The sequence below is a fragment of the Antechinus flavipes genome, chromosome 4, assembly GCF_016432865.1.
Source record: "Antechinus flavipes isolate AdamAnt ecotype Samford, QLD, Australia chromosome 4, AdamAnt_v2, whole genome shotgun sequence".
Classification (NCBI taxonomy): Eukaryota; Metazoa; Chordata; class Mammalia; order Dasyuromorphia; family Dasyuridae; genus Antechinus; species Antechinus flavipes.
The window spans coordinates 446,422,084-446,446,232 of NC_067401.1; the positions used below are offsets into that span (position 1 = coordinate 446,422,084).

At 36.3% G+C, this 24,149-nt stretch overlaps 1 protein-coding gene across 3 annotated transcripts in view; it reads left to right on the forward strand.

The window, feature by feature from the left end:
* SH3GLB1 (SH3 domain containing GRB2 like, endophilin B1) overlaps nucleotides 1-19,276 on the forward strand; it is a 41,201-nt gene extending 21,925 nt beyond the window's left edge. Inside the window, exons 4-11 of one of the 3 annotated variants that reach the window (XM_051999263.1) lie at nucleotides 547-680; nucleotides 1,877-1,969; nucleotides 6,156-6,242; nucleotides 7,985-8,008; nucleotides 13,265-13,354; nucleotides 13,737-13,837; nucleotides 18,134-18,365; nucleotides 18,796-19,276. In XM_051999263.1, the coding sequence (XP_051855223.1) occupies nucleotides 547-680; nucleotides 1,877-1,969; nucleotides 6,156-6,242; nucleotides 7,985-8,008; nucleotides 13,265-13,354; nucleotides 13,737-13,837; nucleotides 18,134-18,365; nucleotides 18,796-18,903 (869 nt within the window). In that variant the 3' untranslated portion in view covers nucleotides 18,904-19,276. The remainder of the gene's footprint in view (nucleotides 1-546; nucleotides 681-1,876; nucleotides 1,970-6,155; nucleotides 6,243-7,984; nucleotides 8,009-13,264; nucleotides 13,355-13,736; nucleotides 13,838-18,133; nucleotides 18,366-18,795) is intronic. The other 2 variants (XM_051999265.1, XM_051999266.1) reach the window with 2 other exon arrangements.
* Nucleotides 19,277-24,149: the final 4,873 nt, after the last annotated feature.

A 24,149-nucleotide genomic window follows, 5' to 3' on the forward strand; every position in this document is an offset into this window, starting at 1 on the left:
AAATTCTTTATAAAGAATTTTGTAAGCATTCACATCTTATAAACAATTTTCTTCAGTTATTCCAATACTATTATGTGTATTTTAATACTTTTTAAATTTTCTGACTTAAAAATAGCTAATTTGTTGTTAATTATAATTATCACTGATTTAATAGGAAGGCATTTAGCAATTATAGATTAATAACTTTAAACTATTTCTTGGTTTAAAAATTAAACTCATTCTAAGCCATAGGAACTTTAGAGTTGGAAGAGACCTCAGAGACAATCTAGCCAAACACCCTCATTTTACAGATGAAGAAACTCAGGCACTGGAAGGTTGTGACTTGCCCAAGTTCACACAGATAAGCAGGCATTAGAAGTGTGATTTGGATTCAGCTGCTCTTAACTTTAGGACTAAAGTATTTTTGAGGTTATATATTTTTAAGTAATAGTTTCATAAGAACTATTTGATTTTTGAATAGTCAAGTTGCTGCTTTATCTTCTCATTGTATGGGCTTAATTATTTTACACATTGCCAGAAGATGGTAAATAAAGTTTTCCTTTGCAGGTAATGCCCTCATCAAATGTGGAGAAACACAAAAACGAATTGGAATGGCAGACAGAGAACTGATTCAAACATCTGCAATAAACTTTCTTACTCCTTTAAGAAACTTTATAGAAGGAGATTATAAAACAATTGCTGTGAGTTGGAACTTTTTGTTTTTGTAAAATAATAAATATGTGCTCATACTGTAATAAGTATTGGCAACTATATTCACCTTCTTAATGATTGATTTCAAAAATCTTAATTATATACATGTAATAGGCACAGAAATTTTAAAACAAAATATCTCCAGTTATACTCTCTGTTCAACATATGTAGCATTGAAGTGGTAATTAAAAGCTGGGCCAAAGTAAAGAACTAGTGTGGGAGTATTAAGGAGCTCCTTGTCTCTGTCCATGAATGGATTTATAGTGGGATTCCTAGAAATTCAAGGAAAGGCAAAGACTATCATTTAAGTAGCACCTAAGTCGCAAGACAGTTTTCAAAAACACACTATGACTGTTAACCCTATATGTCTGGATTCTAGAGCCATATACAAATCCCAAATACCCACCTATTTAATCCTTAGGGCAACCTAATCAGTGGGACTTGTGGAAATTATGCATCATTTCCTAAGAAATATGCTGAAACACTACATTATGGGAAGAAGCAAATTATTCCCAATTGTTTTTGACATATACTCTTTCCTGCTTTTTCCCAGCGGACTCAACCCACTGTGCTCTCTAGGCTAAAACCTACCTAGAATGAAAGTAGGGAAAAGCTGTCATCTTGATTTCACTTTGAGACCTTTTAGCTAATTTGCAAGAACCTTCATTCTAAAACATTTTGGCAATGTGTTGTTTTTAGAAAATGTTTGTTGGTGTGAAAATTAAATGTCAATAGCACTTGATTTTTTTATAGCATTTTAGCCTTACTCAAAAGAAGTATCGATCTTTTTTCTTTTAAAAACGTTATTTATATCTTTATCTTTAAAGCTTTAGCAAAACTAAATCTACATATCAACTGAGAATATTTGCTGTTCCCCACACATATAGGGCCCAATCTCTGTGAAGATGGAAAGGAGCTCCATTTTTCATCAGTTCTCTAGGATCAAGCTGGGATTTCTTAACCACATTCTGTTTTATTCCTAAATCTCCTTTTTATATAGGATGAAATTAAGATTTAGAGAAGTCAAGGCATTTGACCAGGGTCCCATGGCTAATAGTCATTCCCTCACTCTAGGTCCAACATTGTAGCCATTGTACCTCTGAAGTGCCTAGAGAAAATGTATCATCTGCTTTTTTCTGCTTGCTGAATTGTTAACTCTCTAAAGGGCTCTTTTTCATATTTACAGAAAGAAAAGAAACTACTGCACAATAAGAGACTTGATTTGGATGCAGCAAAGACCAGACTAAAAAAGGCAAAAATGGCTGAGGCCAAAGCAATAGTAAGTAGTGTTTTGGAGTCATCATTAATCCCCCCAAAAAAACTCATTTTTAAAAAGTACTCAGAATTATTACTGTATCACATGAAGTATGTATGACTAAAAGAAAATTTTTATTTTAAAATCAAATTCATCCATATTTCACACCCCAAATTATTATTATTCTTTTAGAGGAATTAAACTCTATATATATTTGTTATGTTGCTCTTTCTGCAAATAATCATTGGCATTGCTTTAGAGCTCTTATCACATTCAGTTTAATATCTTGCCCTATATCACGTTCTAGATGGTAAATGAAGAGGATAATGACTAAGACATAGCCCTTTTTAATCAATGGATGCAAAAGAAAGGGGATCTCCAACATTGTGTTTTGTGTTTCTTGATAACTGTTGAAGATGGTACCTAAAGGGAAACTGGAACAAGATCTGCTTTTTTTTTTTTTCTTAACCAAGCAATAGCATGAGTTTTAACTCTTAAAACAAGAGGTTATAACTTTAGAAATAATAATGATTGTTAAGCATTTATGTAGACTTTAAGGCTAAGTGTTTGACATATTTTAAATCATTTTTAACACAGTTACCTTGTGGGAGATAGGTGATATTATTTCTTCATTTTGTAAATGAGGAAACCAAAATATATAGCGGTTAAATCACTTTTCCAGGGTCATACAGTAAGTATTTAAGACAGGATTCAAACTCAGGTCAATGCCAAGACCCACCTTTTATCTTCTGTATCACCTAACTGTCTTTGAAGTTATTCATATTATTCATTTTTATCCACTTATTAGTTTCTAAGATAACATGCAAATTAGTTATCAAAAGCACATTTTTACTTTCAAAACACAATTTCTAGGGCTTGCTACAGCAATATGTATGCAACTTAAATTGGGATAGTGATCTTACGTAGCTTTGCTCTAATGGGTTTGAATAATTACCCTACTAAACAATTTTGAAACCCTTTGAAAGAATCCCAGAGCTTTAGAATTAATATGAAAGAATGTGAATTGGAATTCTGTATTAGTTATTCATTTTACTTTGGGATATATCCTTCCAATTACTTATTTACTTAAACTCTCATTTGCCTCTGTAAGGTTATTTTAAGGTGTTATGAATTTTTTTTTATCTTTTTAGGACTAATTTTTATTATTTTGTAACTTTATTAATACCAATTTATACCTACCACAAAAATTCTTGCGATTTAGTTCTTCTGGGACAATTAGGTAGCTCAGTGGATAGAGCACCAGCCGTGAAGTCAAGAGGACCTGAGTTCAAATGTGGCCTCAGATACTTAACACTTGACCCCAATTGCCTCAGCCAAAAAAAAGAGAGAGAGAGAGAGAGAGAGAGAGATTTAGTTCTTCTGTCACTTTATCACAAAATACAATTTTTCCTTCATATTCACATGACTTGGGACATTTTCTACAAATGAAACTTTTTGCCTTTGAAAAACATTGGACAGCTCAGAGCTTGCTAATTCTGCAAAGGAAGCAGAAAGTGGATCTTCTTCCCATAAGGTTGTAACTTAAAAGAGAACAGGGACAGACTACTTGTAGGAAAATATATGCAGGTTAAAAATTGAGTTTTTTAACTAATTGACTGGGGAAACCCTTACAACAAGCTTTCTAAAGTCTAGAGGTATGCTGGAAAAGCCCTTAATAACAAAATCTAGGAAGCTGGGGCAAGGTGCAAACATCGATTCAGCATTATGAACAAGTGCAGTGTGAGTAAAAAATATTTTTTTCCTGCCATACTTGTAGTGTATAATCTTGATTCCAAGTGCTTAGATAGATTTGGATTTGAATTTCTACAGTGTCATTGAATTGTAGATCTTAATATTAGCTTTGTTTTCAGAACAAGTTTGCTTGTAAGAAAATTCAGTGTTACTAGCTATATCTAAGTTGACTGCAACTTTAATCTTAGAATAATGAATCACAGTGCAAATTGTGGATTTGATGAAATATTAATAGAATTGTCAATATGCAGTCTGATGTGTTGAAATTTTAGCCTTTTAGAATTTGATTTTGAAAATTTATAGTTTGAATAGAGATAATTTAATTCTAACTTCTCATTTTCAAGATAAAAAAATTGAGGCTGACATTAAGTGGCTTGCCCATGGTTAAGCTATTTGTCTTGAATCTTCATCTCCAAAAGCCTTAAACATTTATAGTCAGTAGCTTAGTAGATATTTGCTAGATGTATGTCCTTATGGAATAGGTTCCGCAATCCTGTTCAAATGAACATTGTATTATTTGTTCATGATTAGACTGCTTACACAAAGGTCTGAGGGCATAAAATTTCATAAGTAAAAAGATTGGAAGGTCTTGCCATGATGGTCTCCAACAAGTGCTTGGCAGAACAAAGTAAGCCTTCCTCCTTCAACTTTCCCCTAAATCCAGGGAGCTGAGAACTTGGATTTGGTGCTTTTCCAAGTTTTCCGGTTTATCATATCCGTCTCCAAGAGAAACTATATATCTTTGATAGTTCTAAGATGTTGTTATGACTTTGATACATGTACCATTCATTCATTCCCTGCCTTGAATGACTGGATCTCAAGTTTTCACCTAGTTTAAATGGAGAGATGAGACTATATCTCTTGAGTTTCCTTCTAGCTCAAAATCTATAATAAATCTGTGAGTATTTGCAGTCTTGTTCTGTCCAATGGACTTTATGTAGTTATATGTTCTTTTTGGTTGTTTGATTGAAGTAATAAAAGATACTAAGATTCTGAGCCATATATACTCCTGAATAAACATGCTAGGCTTATTTGAGAATAGTCCAAGTGATCAGTCTCATATCAGAGCAGCAATTCTGAATCCTCCATTGCCATATTTTAGATTTTTTTAGGTAAAGAATGAATTTTACTTTTGTGTGGCACCCAGCGACCAGGTTTTGTTTAAATACTGTTTTACATCTGATTAAATCAGTTGTCACTAGGAGCCAAAAATGCATTACATGTCTTAATTGCCCGGCAAAAACTTTATATTATTCTAATATCATTCAAAAATGAATTAAATTATGCTGTTTTAACTAAAATATATTTCTTCCAAGGGGATATCATATTACTTTTTATAGCACGTCACAATGTAAGTATTTTTGTAAACTTTATTAGCATATGGTTTTAGATACCTGATTCTACCTGTTAGAAATATTGATATGTTTGACCTCTGATTTGACAGCAGTTTTGTATGTTCAGAAATTTAAGATACCCCAATGGCATCTAATGGCCTTCTAAGGTGTTCTTAGATTGGAAAGAGTAAGGGGAAAACTTGCCTTCTGACAATAACTAAACACTTTAAAGTGTCCTAAATTGCAGTTTTCTAAATTGGGGGGTGGGGGTGGGGTGTTCACGTATTTAAAAATTACATGAAAGAGACAAAACTAAGTATATCTTTTTACTTTATCACTTACATATTAGTCCACCTTTCCATCCTTCAGTAACCATACTTGGGAATGTATCTCTAACTTAAAATTTTTTATCCCTTTAATTGAATTGTGTTTGAGTTCTACTTGGTTTCCAAGTTATGAATAGGAAAGAGAATGCCTTCAACTTTAATGCTAAGCTGCAATCCTGCTTTCTATATTATTGTCTCTATTTTTTTGTAAATGGGCTGCATTTATAATTTCTAAACTGAGCACATTATGTTGTTACCTAGTTGACAAATATAGAATGAACATTTAGATTGTCTGGACCTATTCCCACAGATTGCCACGAGTATATGTAATAAAATTTTTATTTAATAAAAATAAACAGATGTGCATGTTTTTCATATTTTAGGGAAGTTAAGAACTGCCTGAAACTGGCTAAAAGAACATTATACCTATAATTATTTATTCATAACCGAAGAATGAATTTTGAATAGAAAATCTTTGACCAGGTAGAACAGATTTAGAAGTTGGTTGTTTTAAGTTTGGCATTTTCAAAGCTGCTTTTTTTTCCTTAACCTATCTTGTGATGACTAGTCAAGACTCTTCTACACCATCCTGATTTAAATTAGACCCCACCTCTTAGATAGTGATGAGATTTTTAAATTTGTGTCCTAAATAAAAATGAATAATACAAACTGTTTACACAATTTCTAAAAGAAATTTTATCTGTTCATCTTGGTTAGTGTTGTTTGTACAAAAGAGATAACTCTTTCACTGTGTTCATTGTTATAATATGTTCTTTGTCTCTTATCTGTACACTTAAGCAACTAAATTCGACTCAACCTGAAGGAGATAACTTTATGGTAAATTTATCTTACATGCTCAACTTGCTGCATGTAAAATGGCTGAAGGTTTGTTGGCCCTACCATGTTCTCTACATCTTCAGTGAACTGTCTTCTCTTGCTATTCACATCTTTTTCCATTTTGAATTTCTAAAGTTAGACATTCAGAATTATATATTAATTGTAAAAACGAACTATAAAAATTTGTCATCAAAGTAACTTTTTTGTGCTTACAAACCAGTTGTTAATGTCAGAATCTATAATCACATACTAAAATAGGCTTTTTCTTCTGCCTTTCCTTGATATATGTAGGCCAGTGTTTTCATCAGAATTTGAGCTTTGCTTAGTATAAGAACATTCTCTCTCCCATCCTAGTATTGGGGGTATTGTTACTGCCTCTCAACAAGGAGGCACTCAGCCAGCAGCTGCCCATCTCCTGCCCAATCCCAGCTCCTCTCTTGTGGGTCTACAAAGGAGCCAGAAGTGAGTTGTTGAGAAGTTTTTTTTTTTTTTTTCTGCTATTTTCTTCACAGCTCATATTTCTGCTATAGTATATATGTTGACTCAAATTGGGGGGAATTTAAAAAAAAACTTTAGGATTAACTTGCTATAATTTTAGGTTGTCTTTTGAGACACTGGAGATATAACTTTTTTTAAGTTATTTAAAATTAGTTCAACTTAAGGCACTGAAATCTGAAAGCATTTTTCCAATTTTATTAAGTTCCATATTAGTAAACAAGTACTTATTGAGCAATTATGATTGTTGGATATCAGTGGCCTGTGCATGTGTTATTCCAACTGGAATGGTAGAGAATCTTTAATGTAATTAGGACCACTTTGGCGAGACAACTTTAAAAAAATTAATGCTTTGCCAAAAACAGGGAAACTGCATATGATAATCAGGCTTAATATAATTTTTTAAAAATACATACTAAATATATACAATTTGTGATGATTTTTCACTGTTTCTACTACCACAGTTACTGAGGTCCTTCTTAAGAAAATTAGCATATTTTTCAAATAGCAAGAGAATACATTTACTCATTTTCATTGTCTTATTTAGTAGATAATGTGAATGTATGAAAATGTTTGTCATAATGCTAAAATTAGTGTGTTAGTTTTAGTATACATAAAATATTAGAGCCAGAAGGAAAGTCAGAGCATTCAGCTAAAGATCTTAGGTTAAATAGAAGGAAAAACAACAACAAATCTTTTCCAACTGTTGTTATGGAATTTGCTATAGATTACCTTATGTTTTCAACATTTAATACCCCAGCTTTTTTTAACATGAATTATTATTATAACTTGGGTTTATTCTTCTAAAGCTAGTAGTGTTAATGTAAAGTATCCAATTATAGCCCCTGTTAATATTAATCTCATCTAAGTATGAATCCATAATTTGAGCCAGAAGTCATGTTGGCAGTTATCTTACTCAACATACTGATAGATGAGGAAACTTGGACCTAAAAATAACTAAAAACTGGCCCAAAATGAAATTCTGGTTTTCATTAATTTCTGTATAGTAATTGATTTCTATAATCTGTAGTTTCTATAATTGAGCTATTCAAGTGATCATTTTTATTTAAATACATTTATCACTGAAGAAGGCTTTTTGTAAATTCAACTGAATAAGTTGTTAGAATGTTTTAATCTGCCAAAATTTCAATAACGGGGGTGGGGATAAAGATAGTTCTAATAAGGATGCTAAAATAATGTTGTAATTTATCTGTGCAATGATATAGAAAATGTTGTAATCACAGTTTTCTTTCATGGTCTTCAATGATTTTCCTCTAATTTTTAATGCTGGCTAGATTTGGGCGGAGGAAGTAACAAAAGTAAGTAAGTCTTTAAACAAAAATTTGTGAAAAAAAATTTCTAAATCTAAAATTTGCTGATCAAATCTGAAAATTATAGAAAAGACACTTGGGGTGATATACGACTTAATTTTGCTTATGCAACATTGAGTTGCACATTATTATTATTGATAAGGCAATTTTCCAAAAAGGCATTATAAGGGAAAATAGTAATTAGATTTTTATTCTTGCCATGCAGTAGAAAATATAGTATGCCTTTTTTTTTTTTTTTTTTTAATATTCAGGATCAGTTTTGGTTACCATATAAACTATGTGTAGTATCTTGAACTACTACTCTATTTAAGAGCTATTGTTTCAAGTGTTGACTTCTACGAACTTAAACTGGTCATATGACATTTAGGAATAATTGTAATTGGGTTTAATCCGTTTCACAAAGGAGCTGGCACTCATACTTGAGTGATAAAAATTATAGGAACCTGTTCATATAGTCCAGGGGTTCTTAACCTTTCATGTGTCATAGGCCCCATTGTCTTGTCAGAATCTATAATTATAACCCCAAAGTCTATGGATCTCCTCTTAGAATGTTTTTAAAATACATAGAATTACAAAGGAAACCAAATAGATTTAAATATAGTTATAAATATTTTTAAAATTTAACTGATCCCAGTGTAATCCCTAATCTAGTCCAAGTTGTGAATGGGTTCCTACCCAGCGATGGAGTTAGTTGGTAATAATTTAAAGGACTCGGGTCTTTATCACCATAGCTTCCTAAAATTATAGAACAACCAAGTCTTCAAATGCTTGTCTTTGGCTCAAACATCTTTTCTTAGTTCTTGTAGTTTATAGCAGGGGAAGGGCTTGTGGTAGTTATCTAAGCAAACCTCTCTTTTCCTTCAGTGGCTAGGGTTTTCTTTGGGCTTGGGTCTTTGTTTTGTTCTGTTTTGTTTTTTTACTAGCTGCCCTAAAGATACCCATTTCATAAACATATTAGAAACATGTTTACATAAGCATCCTTTAGATCTTGCCAGAATATTGTAAAATGTAGTTAGGTGAAGGGTATTCAGCATTAGCATGGTGTATGAAAAAAATCACACAGATGGATTTCCCAGAAGTCTGACCAATAATTCCTAGGTTGTGGAGAAGAGTTGTTTTTAAACTGAAGATGTCCAATCCTATTGTGGGAATGAATGAACAAGCATTTATTAAGTCAGTCAGTCAGTAAACATTGATTAGGCACCTACTATACGCCAGACACAGTGTTAAATCCTGGGAAGAGAAAGACAAAGACTGTCTCTGTGCTCAAGAAGCCTTCAGTCTGATGGGCAAGACCAGAGGTGAAGGGGAAGGAAGGGAAAGAGCTAAATAATAGCTCAAGGAGAGGAGTGGCCAGGAACAGGCCTCAGGGGCCAGGTCTGATACTGGGAGGCAGTGGCAAAGTTGAAATAGAAAGCGGGATGTGAGCTAGCTGCTGAGGAATTAGCAAGAGAATCCCTGAGCTGCCTGCCCAAGCTGGTGGAGTTGGCTCCTGGCATCTTTCTTGTCCTTGTACCTTCTTGGCTTATGCCTTAGAGCAGGTGTTAGAAAAGCATAGCAGCTTTTTTCCCTTCCTTCTTCGACCATACCTCAGTTGTATTGCATATTGGGGTGGTTCCTCTGTGACTGAAGGTTAACTCTTGAAGCATGCATCTGAAATATATGTCTTAAACAATACATACTATATAATTTAAACTTTTCTTATTTTCTTCAGAAAATGTCAGATCTATGTCTTAGAGACAGAAATTCAACCCAATTCAAAGTCTTTTGTTCCCACCATATACTGAACTAAAATGATAAAGTACATCTTTTTTCCTACCAAGTTAAATATTAAATTAGACTGCAGTATTCTCCTTTAAGTTGTTTTCCTACTGTTAGTAATCTTTGGTGTCCTTTGAAATTCAGCAGTATTCTTTTACTTAAATATCTATAATCACTTCAGTAATAATGACAATTGTCATTTCTGTGGTTCCATATGCTGAAGTACTTTATAAAGATTTTATTTTTACAAACACATGTGAGGAAAGCATTATAATTACTATCACTTTTTTTTTTAAACAAATGAAGAAACTGGAACTCAGAGTAAGTGTCTTTATATTTAAACCAAGGTTTTTCTGCCTTGCAAAGCCTGTGCTCTCTGCATGTGAATTAATCTAAATATGGAAAATTTCTACCTTGTGAATGTCTGATTTTGTCATCACAGCTTGGTCAGATCATGTCATGTTTTTACAAACACTGAAGGCCTAAGTATGAGTGGCCTCTAAGAACTCTTAATTGAAATATTTATAAAAAGCCATTAGGCACATAATAGGCATTATATACATATGATTATTTCCTTCCTCTTCTTGTGAGATTAATCCTTCTGGGTTTGCTAGAGTATCATTATCAGAGTTTTATTGTAACATCAATTTACTTCTATTGTTTTCCCCAAAGCCTTGACAGTTGCCCAGTCAGCTGTAAATGCACGTGATTAAAGATGTAACCTTGAATTTATTGATTTTCCTTAATATCTTTGTTAGGTAGAACATTTATTCCTTTTCTTTTTTCCATTTACTTTTCTTGATCTAATTGGTATTATTAGCACTAACTGAAATAAACTTGAGCCTACTGCTAAAGCACAATGTGCTGTGGTTGAGGCCAAATAATTTTTATGACTTCATTGTATGATTTGTTGAGCAACATATTGCCAAGGGGCCTAACCCAGTGGTGAACCTACTTTTTCCTACTTAGGTCAGTGAAGTGGAGATTGATTGTCCAATTAGATTTTCAGCACCTTTGTTTATTTTTCCCTTTACCTGTTTCTTACCTATTCATAACATTCAAATGCCTCAACTTAGAGAGTGAAGAGTTGAAAAACAGAGAAGAATTTGCCCAATTAGTCTTTTTGTTTGTTAAGGTTTTAGATGAAGTTGTTTGCCTTGTTGTATGGGACTTAGAACAACTTAACTATGGCAAGTGGAAGAGATACTGATATTCTGGTTTCTGTTTCTATTGATATACCTCCTCTGAAGAGGATAAACTAGTCAGTTTAGATGAGCTAAGCAATTATTCCTTGGGGATTTGTGAACAAATCTATTTAAACAATTTGAGGGAAAGGCATGAGGTGAAGTTAATAATTGTTGGCAAAAAATTATTTCTGAATCACAAAATTCAGTGAACTTTTTTAGTTATTACTCCAATTTGCAGTGAGTAATTGAGGGTTGGCTGTAACTTTGAGAAATATTATATAACTTTGAAATGTCACAGAAAATCTGATGGTTTTTCTTTTTGTAAAAGATGCCTTGTGGAAGCTAAAGAAGGAAAAAACTCAGATATTGCTTAATAGATTTTAGAGGGAAAAAGGTCAAAATTTTTTACAAAGGAGTTCTTTTACTAAGAAACCTTAAAATTGTGCAGCCTCATTGCTGTAACTGGTACAAAAGGATAGGATTTCAGAATTTTATCTCCAAGATCTGTTTATTTGATTTAAAACTTTTTAAAAGTTTGAAGTAAAAATTAGAGAAACACTATGAAGATTATTAAAATATTGTTTTGAAAATTGCACTTTCAGAAACCTCAAATAATCCCTTCCTTCCTTTTATTAAATGCCTGCTGTGGGTTAGGTACTGGAGATACAAAGACAAAAAGTAGAACATTTTCTACTTTTGGAGGGCTTGCATTTTACTATAGTGTAGGGTGGCACTGGAACTGAGTTTTAAGATATATGGATGTGGAAGACAGTACATATACAGACATGGAAGAAACCGCCTGCAAAGTCAGAGAGCAAGAATTGAAACACCAAGTTTGGGGAAGAGAAGCTAGGTCAATTGTCTGGAACATAGAGTCTATGAAGGAAGTAACAATAACCCTGAAGAGGTTGATAGGAGCATGATTGTAAGGAACTTTAACTACTGTGAATAGCACCCTGGATACTTTAGAAGCAGCGGGAGTCAGGATAAGCAAAAGTCTTTGATCTTTTTTCTTTGTCAAAGGGAAAGGAAAGGGATGGACACAGGAATCTCCTTTTTTTCTACCGCCTGGAGTCACACTCCCTTGTCCTACTCCACCCTCTAATCCTTCCTCCAAATCTCTATATGCCAACATATCGAGCCAGCACAGAGTAGTGGGCAGGGCCATTCTTTCTCCAAGCATGTGCTAATAGAGTATTATCCAATTGGCAATTAGCCGCAAGTGCTGGGACCTCATGAAGTGCATCAACTCAGTTTCAGCCCATTACAAAATACCAAATAATAGAGGGGCCCTAGATAGAGGCATTATTTCCTTAGTTCTGTGTCTATAAACTATGTGAAAGATGGATTGGACCCATGAGGAAAATATTTTAGTAGTCTAGGTGAGATGGAAAAGTGAAGGCCTGAACTAGGTGGCTATTGGAGTCTCAATTAAAAAAAAATAGAATTGACATGCCTTGGCATCTGGTAATATGTAGAAAGTGAGAGTGAAGGTGAACATAAATGCCTAGAAGAATGGCAGTCTCTTAAATGAAACATATTAAGAATAGGGAGGGTTGAGGAGGAGATTAGTTGTGTCTTGTACATGGGGCTTGAGATGCCTTTGGAAGATCAGGTGAAATTGTTTGATCAGTATTTGGTGACTAAGGACTAGAAAAAAAAGGCCTGGACTTAAGAATAAGATCATCATCAGGTTTGGTATTTTAGATGTCACTGAACTTTGGAAGAGAGCTACTTTTTGGAAAATAAATTATGATTGTTTTGCTCAACAGTGCTTATTTTGTATTTTTTTTTTTCCCCATAAATTGGGATGGGGGAACAGATGTCAGGGGTTATCAATAGTAATGCCAGAAAAAGGGCCATTGTAACATTTTAAATGCACAGAAGAAAACAAAATAAGATTCAAAAGGAAGCAAAAACAATGAAGACAATTTGAAAATAATTTTACTACTTGTGTAAAAAATCTTTTTCAAAGCAAATTTTATGTTATGGAGAAAGAAAATAGTTGCAGTATTAAAATAATTAGTCCTAAGTATTGTAATGTCTTGAGTTCTCCCCTTGTATTTTTTCTCCCAATATTTTGTGCATATTTATCCTTTGTATGACAATATTTCCCCTTCTTCAGTGTCAATGAGTTCCCTTGTAAATAAGTATTAAGTTAAAATTAGCTAATTGTCAGATAAGAGGGTTTGTTTAAAAAAAAAACATAATTGAAGGATTAGGCTAAATGCTGCATTAATATATTTTTTCCTTTCAATGAATTCTAAATATGTGTATATATATATATTATCTTAAGTCTGAACAGGAATTAAGAATAACTCAGAGTGAATTTGATCGACAAGCAGAGATAACTAGACTCCTCCTGGAAGGGATCAGCAGTACACATGTGAGTATTAAAAATCATTCATTTAGAATATCAAATGCTCAAGAAAAGCCTAGGCTGTATACTCCAAAAGGATGGAAATGGGAACAGGGACATAAATTATATAGATTTTGTCAGGTTAAATGTAGATAGTACATCTCTCTCCTTGATTTGCTTTGCCTAATAGAGCTATGCAGATTTTCAAGTCAACTTGTCTTATTTTTTATGTGGTCCTCTCCATACACATTCACTGTTATAGTATTGTATTAATAAAATAAACTTTATATTATTACTCTTTGGTAATGCAGTGGTTTTCCTAAGTTAATTGTGGATTTTTACAATTCTTCATTAGTGTAATGAAGTTGTCTGTCATACTGAGCTGCTAATATTTAACCTTATCTCCTAGGCACACCACCTTCGCTGCCTGAATGACTTTGTGGAAGCCCAGATGACTTACTATGCTCAATGCTACCAGTACATGCTGGACCTGCAGAAACAACTTGGGAGGTAGGAGTGAATGCTTTTTGTGAACAGAGCTGTCAACCCTTGAGGAGTGAGACTTTACCTGTGAACTGATCTTAGGAATGAAGATGAGAGATGTTAGGGTCTCTACAGTATATAGTATCAGTTACTTTTTCAGAACCGTAATTTAGTTCTCACACTATTCTCTCCATATAGTAGAGTAGTTGCTACTGTTTGCAAACATTTAGGCATGTGAACAGTATGTAGATAAGTATTGTTGAGGGAGTCTAGTTTCTGTGTAGTGTCAAAAGGAACTTTGAAGTAGAAAAATAAAAGAAATGTAACTGGAGCAACATCATATCAGTATATTTAAGAACAAAAGATCAGTCCAGTTCATTCTAGTCCCCTCGTTTTCCATGAAGAAATTGAAATGCAAAAAAGAAAGTGATTGGCCCAAGCAGAGGAGGTAGGTGAAGAGTCAGTCAGAGTCTGAAGGACATCAGTGGACCATGGCCTTGGTGCTCATGGAGCTCCCAGCATCTCCTTTTATAGGTGAGGGAACAGACCCAAAGACTGCAAGTGACAAGTTAAGCATCCAACAAGGAGGTGGCAAAGCCAGAATTTGAGCCCAGCTCAAACTCTCCAAGTTCAGCTTGTCTGTATTGTCACCCAGCTTACGTTTCATAACAAGTTCTTTCTAGAATCCATTTGAAATATATAACTACCTTCTTCTACAGGTATTTTTGCTTCCACTTCAGACCTTCAAACATCCAAGTGATGTCAGAGCATCCTGGCTTCTAAGAGAATCATAACAGCTGCAGTTTATATCATACTTTGAATTTTGCAGGAGGTTTTCTTTACATATTCTTGTTTGGTGCTCATAATACTTGGGGAAGTTAGTACAATAGATATTCTCCCTTTTTGCAGCTAAGGTCTGGCTCAGAGAGGTTAAGCTGCTGCCTAAAGTCAAATCCTACTAAATTGCCTGGGAATTTGTCATCCTATATCATCCCAAGTTTGTTTGCCATCTGCACATGTCTGCAGGGAGAGAGACAGGGCAAGGCAAGGCAGGGGAACTTGGCAAGGAACCAGCCAGACTTACCAACCCTCCTCCCTCCACTGAATTCTGGGAAGACTGAGACTGGTCTTGAGAAGGCAAAGGACAGGAGTTTCTGGAGAGGGTTTGCTCTGCTCTTCTTAGAACAGAGGAGAGAAACCTGGCTGCATCAGTTTGGATCAAGCCACTAAAATAAACTGGTTTTAAAAAAAACAGGATGAAAAATTAGAGTTCAAATTTAAAGGATCTAACTTAGTTGAGAATCACTTTTTTATTTTCCATCGCCTATACTCTGGTTGAGGAACTAAAAGGAAAGCAGGTAGCAAAATAGTAGTTTTAGGTACCTTGTTTGCTTTTCTTCCAAACTTGCATTTATTTTTATTCAAGTCTCTGTTTTAATAAAGCACTAAGAAGGGTATAAAGTTAACTGAGACATTTGAATTTAAAATATTATGTATTTGCTTCTTGAACAATAAATTGGATTTTAAAATATTATATCAGGATAGCTAGATGAAACAGTGGACAGAGCACCCACCAGCCCTGAAGTCAGGAGGACCCGAGTTCAAAGTCAGCCTCAGACACTTAACACTTCCAAGCTATGTGACTGGACAAGTCACTTAAACCCTACTGCCTCATTTAAAAAAAAAAAAAAAAAAAAAAGATTTTACAAAATTACATCAATAATCCAAACAAATACATTTAGTGTGAATCCTCATTGGCATTCTCATAATAATAGAAGAAATTACACTAATTTTAAAATAGGATATTTGGATATGATTAAAACAAGAAAAACCGCCCATCTTCTCTCTTCTTAATTTCCTATAAGTCTACCCTGCCTTTTTAAAACTCCTGTTTTGCCGGGCAGAGAGGTAGATAGGTTCTATGTGCCTGAGATTAATTACACAGACCTGAGAGAAATAAGAGCTTTCCTTCCTTCTTCTGATCATTCAGAGTAAACATGGGGTTATCAGTGAAGAAATAACATCAGAGTTTTGCCTTTTTGAAGGGTGGAACCTAAATTTGGTAGTTGTGTTTGTTTTGATTGGAACTGCCTAACAGAAGCATTTTCTTTTTCTTTTTTTTTTTTTTTTTTTTTTTTTTTTAACTTCCCTTTTGAAACAAAGAGAGATGTATTTTTGGAGCAGCCTTCCCTTCTACTAAGTGAGCTTAGTTTCTCGGGTTGTAGTCTATGGGGAAATGGGGAACCAGACCTTTTGCTTTCATTGAAAACAGGACCTCCTCTCCCCCCCCCCCCCCCCCTTTCCCTCCTACAGTGAGGAAATTCTCTCTGCCATTGTTGAGCCAGGGCTTTGTCTCAGTATAACCTTAAGGAAGGCCTTAGAGCCCTGGCACCCTGTATGGGTCTCACAGGCAAATATAAATTTGAGGCTTCCCTCTGACTTCTGAGACCAGTTCTCTTGACTCATTATATCACTGTTATTTATTTCATCATAATTAGAAAAGATTAGGTTAGAGTGAACATAGGTGCAGATGCTGTGCATTCATTTCAGTTGTGTCTGACTTCATGATCCTATTGAGGGTTTTCTTGGCAAAGATACTGACTTGGTTTGCCATTTCCTTTTATTTGTTTTACAGATGAGGAAACTGAAGCAAACAGGGTTATGTGACTTGCCCAGGGTCTTACAGCTTGTATTTGTGCTTGGATTTAAACTTGGTTTCTCTTTAATATGAGTATAGGTTAAGTGGCTATGCTATAAGTTAAAACTACTGATTTGTCTTCAAATTTTTTCATGAACCTAATATTCATTCAGCATACAGCTTTAATGATTTCAAAGATACTTCCTATTTTTTCTCTAAAAAGTAAGAGGCACAGATAAAGCTACAAAAAATGGAAATAAAAGTAATAGAGAAAACTATTATTTAAACATCTATGTTAAGAATTTCATTAAATCAGGTACTTGTAAAAATTATTCTTGGGTAAATATAAATTCTATTGAACTTTCTTTACAAAGGTTTATTCTCTTCAAAATATTCTTGTGGTGTTTGGGACAAAGCTAGGCGCAGAGCCCTAGGGCATTTCCCAGCATAGTAGATGAGTGAGAATTCCTCTTTGCAAAAGTTTTGCTTGTCAAGTCATCAGACTTTTATTAAGCAAGTACCATGTTCTTGGTACTCTGCTAAGCAGTAGGCATATAAAGAGAGGCAAAAATAGTTCCTTTCCTTAAGGAGCTCACAGTCTAATGGAAGAAACAATATATATCCAAGATACAGTTGAGATAGATGGAAGATCATCTCCAAGGAAAAGCTCAAGCAGCAAAGAGGTTTCCTAAAAGGTTTCTTCCAGAAGATAGAATTTTAGTTGAGACTTGAAGGAGCCAGACACCAACAGGCAGAAGTGATAGGGGAGAGGGCTTAATAGCTTTTGACCCTGGGCAAGTCACTTTAACTCATTTGCCTTAGTTTCTTCATTTGAAAAAAGAAACAGCAAATCACTGGAGCGTCACTCCAAAAAAATCCCAAAATGAAGTCATAAAGAATCCAACAAACCTAAAAAATGTCTAAATAATAGGGAGTATTGTATAGTGCCATTTTAATTGATATGTACAGATTACTGTACATATATTAATTAATACAGATTATACTGATGCCTGTGTCCATGATGATAATTTTTGTTTCTTGTATCTGAATTTCTAAAGAGAGAATTCTGGGAAGTTTTCACTATTATTTAAATAAATATTCTGTTCTTTGCCTACCCTATCTTCCTCCCTTCCCCCCCAATAACATTTTTAAGGTCAAATGTGAATTTCTACTTTTCTGGGAAATCTCTTCATACACAAGAAACATTTTGTAAGAAGTAATATTTTGTCCCAAAGATCTTTAAAAGCAAACTTTTGTAACACGCTTTTAGTTATTTTTCCCTGAAGCTTTATGAACTTTTTCCGGTATCCTTGTTCTGCAGATTTAGAAGTGAATAGGAACTGGGTAAAGAATATTTTGTCACTAACCATTTTTCTCCCAAAATGGAAATTGAGAAAGTGAATAGTGCCACCAAGTGGTGGCACTATGATGTTGAATATTTCACAACTGAAATTTGTTGAAATATTTATTGTCTGATCTCAAGAAAAAATTCTTACCTTCAGAGTTTAACAACAATCCCACAGGTCTGATCATCTACTCTGAGGAAAAATTGAATCCCTTATTTTAACTAAAAAGTTCATCATTGTGAACTGAAACACTAACAATTTTGCAACTAATCTATGTTAATTTTTTTTACTAAAGTAAGAAATAGAGAAATGATTCCTTGACCATTTTGTTTTCAACAGTTTTCCATCTGCCTTTGTTTCTAACAATAATCAGTCTTCTGCAACTTCCATGTCAAATGCCTCCGTTTCTTCATCAACCGCAGTTACCACCTCTCTCTTGCCTTCAACAAGTAACACAGTTATTACTCCTACCGTCAGTGACTTGAAGGAGTCCAGTGGAAGTAGGAAAGCCAGGGTGCTTTATGACTATGATGCTGCAAACAGTAGTGAATTATCACTTCTCGCAGATGAGGTAAGGGATATGATTAGTATAAAGACACAGGTCACCAACTTAGGAACGTACTCTCTGGAACAAGCATGACACATTGCGGACTCCCAAAGTGACATCTAGAAAATCCATTTTTTCAAGCATGACTCTTTGGATTTTTAATGGTTTATATTATTGTCTTTCTTTTCTTGGCTTAAAATCTCGAATAACAGAATAAAATATTTAAAAAGGGTTAATATTGTGGTTTTTCTCTGGAAAAGTGGCCCTATGAGATATTCCATCTTTTGACAAGGTTATAATATTGCTTAATCCCTTTAAAAAATGAGAGTTTGAGCCAGGCCTTGAAAAAGTATTTCTTATTTTTTTATAAATAACATGAATCACAAGGGCAATTATGATCACTGTCACATTTTATTGATAAAATTAGTAACTACAATTTTTTTTTTTTTTTTAGGTGATCACAGTTTACAGTATCGTTGGTATGGATTCAGACTGGCTGATGGGTGAAAGGGGAAATCAAAAGGGCAAAGTACCAATTACTTACTTAGAACTGCTCAACTAAGTGGGGGGGCCTCTAGACAGACTACCAGTTATGACACAATATTTATATATGATTAACTATGTAAAGCAGGTTTAAGTGTCTTCCATGTTAATGTCTTAAGAGACTCAGAAACTACCAGCCATCAGAAATAGGCTTTTCTGCCAATAATGTTGCATGGTAAATTTTTCATTGCTTCAGATTTGGTGTTAAGAGCTTTTTACTTCGTGCCAAGGATGTTTTCTTACAGGATTTTCTGTTTCTACTGAAGTTTTCACTAACAAGCGGATTCTACTTTTGAGTAAACTAGATCGAAAGCAGGAGATCTGTTTTCTACTGAATTTTTCACTAATGGCAAGCTTCTTCCTTTATGTAAAATAAATTTATTGTGAATTGATGTCTGCTTTGCTCTTTTTTTTTATTTTTATTACATACAGGTAGCAAACACAAAATTGATTAAGTTTCCTGGCTAGAATGTTTTCATAGATACAACTTTTTGACCGAGAGTACAAAATTGAAAGTGTCCGTGAAGATCAGAAATCCACATTTCTGTTGTATTATCAGAGTAAGCCAATTCTCATCTAGAAAACATTTAAAATTTCAATTGAAAATAGAAAAATGTATAAGAGCATACATAGTTATTTGGGCATACTAGTTTCTCCCAAGTTACCAAAAAAATTCAGTCTCTTTTGCAGTGTTGTTATTCTTTCTTTGACAGATGAGAATCTATAACTATCAGCATAGACCTCTGATAATAACTTGATAGAAACAGACATTTCATATTTTGTTTATGTTTTTTCACACCATCATTTCCTTATTGTACACCAGTTGGCAGATTTATTTGAGACAGCTTCTATTCAATTGAATATCACTTAGAGAACATTATAATGTAAGTAACGAGATTATTCTTTTATTGAACAAAAGTTTTGGTGGTGATGTAAGGGCTTATGGCAGTTGACTCATTTTTTACACGTGGCATGCTACATGGCTGGTGCAGAAAAAGATGGCATTTAGCCATCCCAGTCCTACCCTCTCTGTCTGGCTTGTCGGACGCCTCCACTGCGTGACACCCATGCAGACACTCCCAGTTCCTGTCCCATCAGGGCGTCAGTTGAAGGATGGAAACGAGAAGGGTTTCTGAGGGCTCAAGGGGGTGGGGAGCTGATCTCCTCAACTCTGCCCTAAAGATCTCCTGGGCACAGAGCAAAGGAGGACTTTGCTCCCTTGGAGCCCCTAAAGGAAGAGCTGCTCCTAAGGGAAGCTGGGAAGACGTTTCCATAGATTTTTCTTGATCCACTCTCCCAGCTCCTCTTGGCCCTCTCTCTCAGCACTCCTACTGTGGGAGCTTGTTGTGTTTTTCTTCTTCTTTAAAATATAATAAGGATAAATATGATGGTTCTCTCTGGGAGAGAGTTGATTTCTTGGAGAGGTTTTCTGGAGGCAGCCTTAGTATCAGTTCAGATCAATAATTACCCCAAATGCAGCCAGGTGATAAAAGTTCAGATCTTTTATTGTCTCCAATATAGCCCGATTAACTTTTCTTAGAGGCCTCTCTCTCTCTCCTTGGTTCTAAGAGCTCTTGCAGTTTTGTCCTTTGCTTCTGCCTCTGCTTTCTTCAGCCTTCAGTCCAGCTCCACTCTTCGTGTAATTCTGCTGAAATCTGACTGAGAGCCTCTGTCTGTATCTTATATATGAGAGAGAGGAATTGTGGGATACGAGAGAGAGGGATTATGGGTTTTCTCCCATAGTGCTTTCTTGCCCTAAAAGCTTCAAGGGAGGTGTGAATTCACAAAGTTACACAGTTTGTGAATCTCCCATACTTGTGAACTCCAGTGAGTAAAGGTGTGAACACAAGCGTTGTATCAATTAGAAACTTAGTACCTTGTTTCAGGTTCTGGCCCAAAACATCTTCTTGTAAGATCGGATCAATAATCTATCAACTCTAATGAGTTAGCAGTTTGTAAAGATTCCAACAGGAGCTGGCCCAAGTAGTGCCCGTGCGGGGTCAGAGCCACGAGAGGCTTATTACTAGGACAGGCTCTTGCTCCTAGAACAAACCAGATGATGGCGTGAGGCGCCTTCCAGATGCTTCCTTACTTCTGAATTCTGGAGGATTTCTAGGAGGGAAGAACACTGCAGAAGCCTGGAGGGAAGCACACACACCAAAGGCCCGGGGGAGGGAGTCTCCATTGCCTCCCGCCAAGTCTTGTGAATGGGAAGGAGCCCCCTCCAGCCTGCCCCTGCCTCCCTCTGGCTCCGCTGCCTAAGGTCAGGCTCCCTTCTGGTCTGGGCTGTGGGCAGGGCATCCGGCCCAGATGCTGACAAGGACCGGTGGAGGGAGGCGAGATCGGAGCTAAAACCAAGGTCCACCTGTCCCTCAAGTGACCATTTCCCTAAGTTGGTGTTGCAGACTTTATCCTGGAACAGCAGCTCTGACAAGTTGTTGGCACGTTTACCTCCCGAGCTCGCTCCCATAAACAGCCCATTTGTTAATGTGTTTTTAGGCAGCGTTTCAGTGACATCTTTCCACTGCCTTTCCAACCTCCCATAGGGATGCACTCCTTTTTTTTTTTTTTTTTTTTTTCTTTTTAACTCCTCCTGAAGTATAGAAATCTTATTTACATTTTTATAATGGGAACAATTTAATTATGGACAGACTGATATCATTATTAGCACAAATTGCTTATGGGAGAGGGAAGGGGACAGAAATAATGTAGCCCCTAGTAGTGTTTGCAACTATTATCTTGGCGGTAGCCACTGTAAATAACTACAAAATAAAGTTTTCCTGGAGCAGCTGGGTGGCGCAGCGGGTAGAGCATCAGCCCCGAAGTCAGGAGGACCCAAGTTCAAATCTGGCCTCAGACGCTTGACACGTGCTGGCTGTGTGATCCTGGGCAAGTCATTTGACTCCAATTGCCTCAGCAAAAAAAAATAAAGTTTTCTTGGTGATTGTGACTAGTTACAACAAATAAGCTGATGAAGGTATTAGAACTAAAGTTCACTCTTTGCTACCTAGTGACTCAAAACTGGTCTATTTTTAAAATAATGCCGTTTGCTAGCCAAATTCTCCCAAAGAATTGTGTTATCTTCCAAGGTATGTGTATGTCCCAATTCTCTTTCCATTATCTCAGGGTTGTACATCTAGACTAGGCTGAGAATTTATTCCCAAACAAACAGGTTATCTTGTCTCCATGTAACACCACATTGGTGAAACCCTTGAATTTTAAGAGTGTAATTCAACAAACCCACTACATGTGGATATAGGGGGTGGGGGACAGAACAAGCAGTACCCTTCAGAAGCCCACAGTCTGATAGGGGGGAAACAAGCTCTGTCCAGATGAATAAACAAAATACATGCGTTGCTAACTAAGACTAATGGGAGAGTATCAGGAAAGGCTTGGGGCGAGAGGCGGCATTGGTTGGAGCCTTCACAGAACTGATCGGCTTGAGCACTTCTGAATTCCTGTGTGCCGGGCCATTATCCACGTCCTGTCCCCTAATGTGGGTAGACCCCATGGCCCTTTCTTGTGTCCCTTTCCACTCTCTCTTGGGGATTGGTTGTCTCTGTGTGTAAGTGTCGTCCATGATTCCTCCTTGAATTCCAGAGGGATAGTAGATGGGACCTCTGCAGCTCATGGGAAACGCCCTGGGAGAGGTCAGCCTCGGCTTGAAAACCTCCATTCTTGGGGCAGCCTGGTCCACGTCTCATCATAAGGAAGGGTTCTTCCCAACAAGTCCACATTTATCCCTCCGTGTTTTCCCTGTTGATTCCATTTCCACCCTCTGGGGACAAACAAGAACAAATACTCTGGTCCCTCTTCCACATAAGAACCTGGAGAAGGGAACTGGAAATTCCAAGCGGCGGAGGTGAGGGGGGAAAGCCTTCCAGGGACAAGGGGTCAGCCTGCGCAAAGTCTGGGAAAGGAGAAATGCAACATGGAGGACACAGGCTGTGAACCGGCCGGGAATGGCTTTCAGTGCCAGAGAGAGGAGCCCCTCCCCGGGGGCAAGCTACTCATGCAGAGGCTTGATCAAGATTGTTTGGCTGCTGGATGGAAACACGGATTGGAGGAAGGGACACAAGTTAGGAGGCTATTGAAGTAGTCCAACGATGACCTGAATTAGAACACAGAAGGGGAAAGTCGGGAGAGTTTTGTCGTTAGAATCTGCAAGACTGGCAAGCTAATTAGGGGAGGGCAAAGAGAAAAATTGAGAATGACTGAGGTGGGTGAACCTGCATGGTTGGACCTCGACAGAAATAATGATTAGGAAGAAAGGTAGGTTTGGGGGCAGGAGCTGGGGTTGGTGAGAGAAGAATACATTCGACTTGAACATAGCAAGTTTGGCCCAGCCGAGAAAAGTCCCATAGGCAAGTGATTTTATGGGAGATCAGAGCTGACCGAAGTGTGGCCTTGGACAATACTTTTACCTTGGAGCTGATAATTAAACTCAGGTGAGTAGATCTCCAAGAGACTAGAAAGAAGGGAGTTTACAACTGCAAAGAAAGTTAGACATCGGGTACAGTGAGGCTTGAGAAGAGGTTCTTCAGTGAAGAGAGGTTTAACAACCTTGAAGAGAGTAGTAGCCAGATTGCAAAGCATTGAGCGGTTGGAAGTGAGGAAACTTAAGTGACCAGTGTAGACAGGTAGATAGCAGGAGCAGCAAATGGCAAAGTGGATAGAGTGCCGGTCCTAGAATCAGGAGGACCTGACCTCAGGTTCAGTCCAGGAACTTACCAGCTGTTTCTTATCTGTAAAACGAGCTGGAGAAAGAATGGAGATTACGCCAGTATCTCTGCCAAAAAAGCCTCAAAGGAGGACACATTCTGGAAACAGCCGAAAACAACCACTCAGTAAAATGTAGACAACCCTTTAGGAATGTGGGACAAAAGGGCTAGATTGTCACCTAAGAAGTGGAAGTGAAGTTTTTGGGGTTCTTTTTTAATGGCGAGACCTGATTAGAAAGGTATGGAGAGAGAGATTGAAGCTAGGGAAAAGAGGGAATAATTAAGAAAATGAGGTTTCAGATGAGCCCTGAATGGAGTGGAGTGTAAGGATGTAAGCTAGAGAATAGAAATTGTTTCACTGCTTGTATCCCTGGCACATAGTAGGTACTTAATAAATGCTTATTGATTTATTTATGTCATTCATTGCACAATTGGAGGGATCGGCCTTTATCAGGAGAAAGCCCATCTTTTCATCTGAGACTGGGGAGGAGAGAAACAGAAGAGAATGCAGGCTGCTGCAGAGAGGATTGGAAGTGTGCAGGGA